Below are 8,238 nucleotides of genomic sequence, written 5' to 3'. Positions count from 1 at the left end.
GCCTACTGTAGTCTGTGTCAAGGTGGGAGAATACAATATCACTCAAACAGGGCAAACAACAATTTACAGTCATTTTGTATTTTTATTTATTTGTATTTATAGCTCCTAAAGATACTTCTAATAGTAAAATATATATTTTTTTTATTAATATTTATATTCTTCCTGTATTCTTTATTCTTTTTTTAAATTTTTATTTTAAGTCGGTTTAAGAAGTATTGCTGTCCTTTATGATATTATGAAATGTAGTACAGTCAACGCCTAAAAAAGGCAGGCACCATCAACCAATGTATAGTTGGAGCTTGTTGGTGTCCCAGACACAATGTCGGGATTTCAATCCTTCGTTGTGCATTTCGCTTGTGTCCTTCAGCAAGGTGTAGTACTTATATCTGTGTTGCTTCTTTCACCCAGGAGTATAGGAGTATGAAATAACTACCTGGTAGGGTTGCTTTCTACTTAAGGCAACATGACTTATGTGAGCCCAGCGAAAAGGGATAACAATTATGTAACCTATATACAGGAAACGTGCTATATAAATATTTGGTAACAAAACAAAATCAAGCGACACGAGGGATTGAAACCCCAACATGGAGGTTGGGAAACCAAAGCATTCCCGCTGCACCAAACCGCTGTTATTCACAAAATTATTCATCATCATTATAAAACATCTGTATCGCAATTTAATCGACCCTTAAGTCATCATAGAAATATATTTTCTAATTTATATCTACGATTTTACATTACATTGGTATCTAAAAAGTGTGATATTAGATTGTATCGTCATCACCTTTGGCTGTATTGCAATATAATTGACCGTTTAATCATATAGAAAAGGTATGTATATTCAAATTTAAAAAATTTACATGCTTTGGTAGAGAGTATAAAAAATGTTATAATGTATTTGTTTATTTTATCTACTAAAATATGTCCTTAGCTTCTTTCGATGAATTTCAGATCAACCGGCTCATCTGGAATGACGAGAAGTTTCACAGCTAAACCAACCTCCTTAGTCGGTATTATTTCGAACTGGCGTATGATCTGCAAATAATAATGTTAATATGTTCAATGTCACTGTATGTCTCATGTCACTTAAGTATTTTGATACTCAGCAAGGCAGTTCTTTATGTGGAGGGGTCAAACTTTGCCTTCCAATCAAAGGGTCCTGGGTTTAAATCATGTTACTACTACTACTACTACTACTACTACTACTACAGGGTTTCAGGTTTTAGTTTCAAACTGTTGCACTCCCTAGCCTCATAGAGATTTAGTTTCTAAAGCATCGTCCCATCCAGTAATTGGTAGGTTATCTACTTGTTGTTGGATGTGAAAAGAATATAAAAAGACTTCATGATTGCAATAGGAATCATAACAATTATAATAAAAAATTGTAACTATATAGCCCAACAGCTTTATGCTATACACAAAGACAAATTTTGTAATCGTCAATAGAAAATGACACAAAATAGCTAAGACAGCCACTGTGTTGTTAGCCAGCTGCTTTGAACTGCAAGATGACAAAATCATAATTATAAACAACACTGAAAGCACCGCTATAGTAGCGTAAACAGTGGGGTGGGGGAAACAGCAACCCCTTACACATTATTTTTTTTATATTGTAAATTAAAAAAAAACAGAAAAATAGAAAATTTTTCTGTTTTTGTCTATGCAATTTCCGGCCATCTAGTGGCGCCATATTATACATTTTCTTACTTCCGCCCCGACCATGGTGAGGCTAAGGTGGTCTAAACACTCTATTTCTGAAAGTCCCTCCATCTATTCCTAATTTATGGATCCACCACTTGTAAATCTCAAGAGTATTGTCTCACCTCAGATAGTAGTATATGCATCTCTTGCTCTGCAAATCTACGACCTAAAAAGAAAGTGAAATAAATATAAAACAACAAGTAAGCCTTATAGTTTATACCTGTAATAAACATTATTAAGAAATTATATAATATATAATAATTAACTCATTTTCAAAATTTAATAATGATACATTTGTGTTGGCCATTATTTGTGTGTTTCACTCGAACCTCTTCTACTGTAATAGTCTTTTAATTTCAGTTGCTGTTTCAGCTGATGGGCTAAAGTATAAGTTACAGTAGCGCAGCATTATCCACAAATTATGTATTTAAAAGTTATTGGTCCTAATTGCAATATGGCCTATACACAAGTTAAAAAATTTATTATTTTTTCGATTCCATTCCGAGACAAAACAACGTACCTTCAATGAAGATACATTGTTTTGCCCCGCAATCTTTAATTTACAATGGTTTATCATGGAAAATAACTAGCTATCTCCCAAATGAGATTTGGAAGCGGTTGGCGCATCAGTTGTGGCTTGGACTCCCAATCTCGAGGTCTGGGGTTCGAAACTCTCACTGTGCAAATCGCTTGTGTCCTTGGGCAAGGCACTTTATCTACGGTTGCCCCTCTCTAACCAGGAGTACAAGTGGGTACCTGGTAGGTTCCAACACAACTGCGCTGATTACTAGCCGCAATATGGAATAATAATATAATTTAATTTAATAATTTAATTTGGTGTTCAATGTGTTCCATATGTGTTTGATCCAATGACCGGGGTAGTAATGTGAAGCGCTTAGAGGTTTTGTTAAGGCATTAAGCGCTATATAAGAACGACATATTATTATTATTATTAAATGACTCATTATTGAGACATGAAATTAGTAATTCAGGAGTGTTACATTATACTCCTAAATGATGCTATCTTATTAAATCGACAAGAATGTAGGACGTGTGAGAGCCTGACGACGTAAAGTGTCTGCTGATTGATGGTGACAGTCTGAGCGGATCATTAAAAAAAAAAAAACGGTTGCATGCGCTGTTGTTGCGCTGCATTCTCATTCGAATCATGTCATCCGACAACCAATTGCCGCAGTGTGTCCCCGAGATTTTTGCCACACCAAAGACATCTAACCTACTCACCAACACACATTCTGGTGCCAAAGCCAAATGGTATTGAGGCAAATGCGTTGACACCTTTGCTGCTGTTTTTCTTTGTCCGATCCCAACGCTCTGGTCGAAACGCCAAAGGCTCTTCAAAGAAGTTCGGATCTTGAGATATAGGGTAAAACTGCACTACAATTGGGGTCTAAGGTCATAATGATAAAATTAGTTGTAAATAATAATTTTCACATAGCTAAAAACACACAGTCTTAAAAGTATGAAATGTAATATAATAATGAATAATTTACTAAGTTGGAAAGGAACAGACCTTTGCTGGAACATTATACCCGCCAAGTTCTATGTCACTGTCAAGTTTTCTTGTTATTCCACTTATAACTGGTTTCATCCTGTATAATAAACCAACAATAAACACATTACTCTATTTCAATAATACGATAGCAAGGAAGCTACGGTCACAAGGAGGGCAGATAGCTTGGTACACGTACCTCATCGATTCTTTAATTACCATCCTCATATATACCAATTTGGCTAAGTCATCTTGAGTGATTGGTTTATCGACCGGTATGGCATCACAGATTTCTTTGCGGAGTTTTTTTTGAGCTTCAGGATTGCATGCTAGAAAGTACAGCGTCCATATGAGAGTGTATGAAGTCTACGAAAACAAACATCATTTAGGGAAGAAGCAATTAGTAGAGGGAAACAAGTCACATACACACAATCAAGCATACCTCGGAGCTGAATAAAGAGCATCTTTCCATCGCAATAAATGACAGCGACATCAGGATGGAATAAGTTTTCTTTTTTTATTAAGAAAAACTTTCTGATGAGATACATAATAAAGAATTGCTTGATTGTGTTATGTTGCTTAAAAAGCTCCAGTTCCAAACACATGGCTTCAATGGTGTGGTCAGATTACCAATTAGACAACGGCCTACTGACTCCATTTCCATAAAACACATTAAGGCTACCTTTTTGAGTTGGAATACTGTAGAATATATGGTAGGCCTACTCTTTAATCAATATGTTATTATTTTTTTCCTTGGTCAGGCTTGCATTTATATGTTTACAAATCAATTAGCAGGATACGGCTTACCATAGAGTAGACAGTACAAGGTGAAAATGTATACCGTATCAATTGCTGCTCCCATCAGCTCAGACAAGTTGCCAAAAATTTCATCACGAGTGAGATCGCTGTTGGAGATTAAAGCTCCCAAGAAAGTATCTTCTTTGACCTCAAGGCCCTTTTCTTTTGCTGACATCAACTCATCAACTCGATGTTCAATCAAATTCTTTGCTGAAAGTGTGAGTGACCATCAGGTTAAAAAACATACCATGTCTGCTTTTTTTAACATGAAAATTATACAGGAGGTCAAGCTAACCTTATTTGGATGAGCTCTCTTACGTACACAAAATGTAGCAAGGGATCTTGATAAATATTATTTGGCATTCATCCTGTGTAACAATCTTGTAAATTGAGTACGACTTCACACCCTCCATGCCCATAAGATGCTTTCGCAGGTGGTTTTCACCATAACCTATTTTCAAGTTGGTAAGGTATATGGGCCAATCACTGGCATACCTACAGGTCCAAGTCATGCCTCCCTCACCAGTCTTGGTCCCCCACACTCCACCCATTTAAAGACTCCTAAATATGCCACTGTCACTAACATGAGCCGAAACCTCACTGTCTGCATTATTAGAAACACTCCAAATTGAAATCTACCGTAAAACCTCGAATAGAAGCCCTGGCGGCTTCTTTATCTTTAAGATCCTTTTTTGAGATGGGCCACTTTTCGAGATGGGCTTTTTTTAGATTACATTTGCAAACCAGTGATGGCGCTAGGACCTGCCCGACGGAGGGGCTAAAGGCCCCGACAGGGGAGGGGGCTAGTGGAGCGAATTGAGTCTCACTTGGCTGGTGGCCAGGGGCCCCGGTGGGGGTACAGGGGCGAAGCCGCTGAAAGCCACGGATATTTGACGAATTATGGTGAATTTTTATTACTTATTTGATAGACATCGAGCTACTACAACTAGACTTCATGTAGGCTATGTTTACTAACGTCGAAATCAGCTTCCAAAACCAAAATATTTTGAATAAAAAAAGAAACAATTAAGTATGCAATGTAACCATCTAATTTATTTTCAAATCCTCATTCTTGAAAGTGAAATTCTACATTTTGGAAATTTTGCATTTGTTCAACACTGTCAAGGTCGAGGTTGCTTCCTCTATCACGATGTATTCAAAGCATCATGAGGCTATCCAAACGAGCATTTGTCATAACAGAAGGTAAATTATTTTTAATTAGTCTCATTATTATTATTAGTTATTAATATTATTATCATTATTACTATTATTATTATTATTATTATTATTATTATTGTGATGAAAAGTTAACAAAAATAGTTTAATGAAAGTAAATAATTTTTTTCATTTGTTTATTCCCCGCCAAAATTTACTTGTCTTCCACGACAGGGGGGGGGGGACTATGCTTCCCTGCCCCCCCCCCCCCCCCGGCCCCCCCAAACTAAAGAGGAGGAATTCTTTTCAAAAATAATGCTGTAAATTTTGAAATTGTGATTATACAACATTTTTCTATGCTAGTACAATAAAATAATATTGATACTGACACGCTATCATAATAATCAAAGATTAGCCTAATATTAGCCCATATTATCTTTATTAGAAAATCATGGCTTCTTTTCTAGGTTACTTTTGCAAATTGAGGAGGGGAAGGGGGATAGAGGCTTCTTTGAGATAAGATTCTCGAGGCTTTGGGGCTTCTATTGAAGTTTTATGGTGTCGAACAGTTTAACTGCATGGAGGTGGAGATATCTCGACCTTCCCACTTCACAGACATCAGCCACAAACATGATTTTAAGAACTGTTCCTATCAGGCATCCCAGTATTTAAAAACGGAGATACCAGAGATATAATTAATTATAAGTCAATTTCCATTTTACCATTTTTTTCCCAAAAAATGTTTGAGCGAGTTGTCTACGATCCAAACTTTGTTTTCTCAAAGTTTAATATCCTAAGCTCCGCACCGTATAGGTTTAGACAAAATCATTCAACCAGCCATGCCTTACTACAATCCATTGTAATTTCAGATTTTCTTATCTGCTATTAAAAATATTTAGTATATTTCAAAACAACTATACTTATAGACACCCAATGAAACAACCTGCACAAAAAATTAGAGTGAATATTAATTATTTGTATTTATTAACAATATAATATAATCTTAAAGTATGGTCACATACTGACGCATTAAAATGTATACAAAAGTACATAGAAAAAATTAAGGTATTGTTTGATTTAATGGTTAAACCTTGTCTAAATTGGAAATGCATATAAAAATACTGACTAAAAGGAATCTATGTTCAATACTTGTAATGTAAATTTGACAATATTTGGCTTAGTCATATTAGTACATACATTTTGGTCGCGTACTGACAAAGAGAAATTAATTATGTTAGATTTTCAAGGGGTTTGGGACAAAGAAAAGTCCTTGGGGTACTCCTGAGTGAAAATTGAAACTGAGTAAAATATACTGTTGCAAGCTCCAGCCTACAAGTAGTTAGTAAAATGTCACCAAAGTTAGTAAAAAGATAAAAGCGTGGCAGACTTGCATCAGCCGCGACCAAATTTGGTCGCGAACTGACCATTTATTAATTATGAAATTAATAATTAAATAATGGATTATAGATTTGAAATTTATTCAGTAAATTCAGTCAATGAGGTGAATTTTATGTAAATTTGACAATATTTTGCTTTGTAAATTAAGTAATTAATACATAGAAAATTAATTGCCACACCCTAATGACTAATTTATTAAAGAAAACCAATTTTCTTCACTAACTATAAAACTAAAGTACCTTATCTATCATCACAAATGGGTTGCTGGAAAAAGTACAAGCAGGATGGGGCCCCAGAGACGAACCAGTTAAAACATTAAGGACGGTTGGTGGCGCAATCCAGTGCAACCTGGACCAAACCAGACCATTATTGCAGACTTCAGTCTGAAGCAGTTGGCAGTTTGCCAATGAAACGTTACAGGTAAAATATTATCTACGTTTTTGGTTCAACATAAAACTAAAAGTAAAAAATTTGAACAAAATATTACTAATATTATTATTTACTTTTTTAAAATTTTTATTATTATTTATTTAAAGCATTTTCTTGCCTATTTTGTAACCTTTTCCTTTTTATCTGCTGCCACTGTATTTCTTTTGCTGATAACTGTATTGTTTATGTTAATTGGAATAAAAGTTATTTGAATTGAAAAAAATTGAATTGAGTTACTTACTGACTGAAATAGTTGTATCCCAACCAGCCACATGTCGCTTCCAGGGTTTTGTATTGAGACGTTTGTGGAGACCAGTAAATAGAAAAAGCTCAAGTGTTGTCTCAAAAACTTCTTGAATGGCAACAATGAAACTCTGTGACTGCTCCTCAATCTTGTCAGACAGAAGCCCAAGGCGATGATCCAAGAGAACCTTTGTAACACCTGAATCGAACAACAGGAATTAAGATATTTGTTAGAATGTCTTTTGGATGATCGCTATTTGAGACACATCAACACAAAACTGTACAAGGTAACATACTTTTGCAGTCTAGCCGCTCATCACTGTAATGTTTTGAATGCATTTAGGCATCTAATTTATCAATGGTTTGACATAAATTGATATTGTATATAGCCATAGGCAGATTCAAGGGGAGGAGCTCACCCTTTGTCCCCACCCCCACCCCACCCCCCAAACTAAATTTATAAACATCTTTCAGAATTTAAAAAGAAATTAGGGAAGAGCAAAATTACATAAAACTTTTTAGTCTGAGAGTGCCATAATCAGCCATCTGGAAGTGCAAGGCATATTTATGTTGTACCCAAGCCTCAACCATGATGGGGCTGAGGTGATGGGAACCTTCCATCTGTAAAATTGACCTTCCAGCAAACACCAGTATAATTATATTTTTATTTATTGTTTGGAAGATCTGAAACTCATCAGATATCAGATGATTTGAAATCTTGTAATTAATGGGTGTGGAAATAGACCCTTCCAAAAACAAACCAATTACAGGTGATTTAAAAACAACAGTCCTTTCGCTATATATAGGTTAAAGATTTGCCACACAAATAGAATATAGAAGCGGTACTGGGTAAAGACAACTTGATTTCTTGCTTCGAGGAAGGGTATGCATTTGTAGAAATATAAGCCTATCCAATAGTGACATTAAAGGGTCGGGACCAGGACATACATTCGACTTTTAGATTGATGAACATTGAAATATGTTAAATACAGACACACACAGGC

The 8,238-nt window shown here is 35.5% G+C and overlaps 1 protein-coding gene across 1 annotated transcript in view; it reads right to left on the bottom strand.

The window, feature by feature from the left end:
• Nucleotides 1-657: 657 nt before the first annotated feature.
• Nucleotides 658-8,238, bottom strand: part of LOC117109274 (sterol 26-hydroxylase, mitochondrial-like) — a gene marked incomplete in the record, with an annotated part of 13,328 nt that continues 5,747 nt past the window's right edge. Inside the window, 6 exon segments of the mRNA XM_033251547.1 lie at nucleotides 658-1,035; nucleotides 1,824-1,867; nucleotides 2,944-3,109; nucleotides 3,233-3,311; nucleotides 3,411-3,577; nucleotides 4,053-4,210. Coding sequence (XP_033107438.1) covers nucleotides 928-1,035; nucleotides 1,824-1,867; nucleotides 2,944-3,109; nucleotides 3,233-3,311; nucleotides 3,411-3,577; nucleotides 4,053-4,210 — 722 coding nt within the window.

The sequence above is a fragment of the Anneissia japonica genome, unplaced genomic scaffold (genome assembly GCF_011630105.1).
Source record: "Anneissia japonica isolate Jap-2015-1 unplaced genomic scaffold, ASM1163010v1 scaffold288033_len957474_cov176, whole genome shotgun sequence".
Classification (NCBI taxonomy): domain Eukaryota; kingdom Metazoa; phylum Echinodermata; class Crinoidea; order Comatulida; family Comatulidae; genus Anneissia; species Anneissia japonica.
Note: the sequence above shows the minus strand (reverse complement) of the source record. Positions and strands in the feature narration are given on the sequence as shown.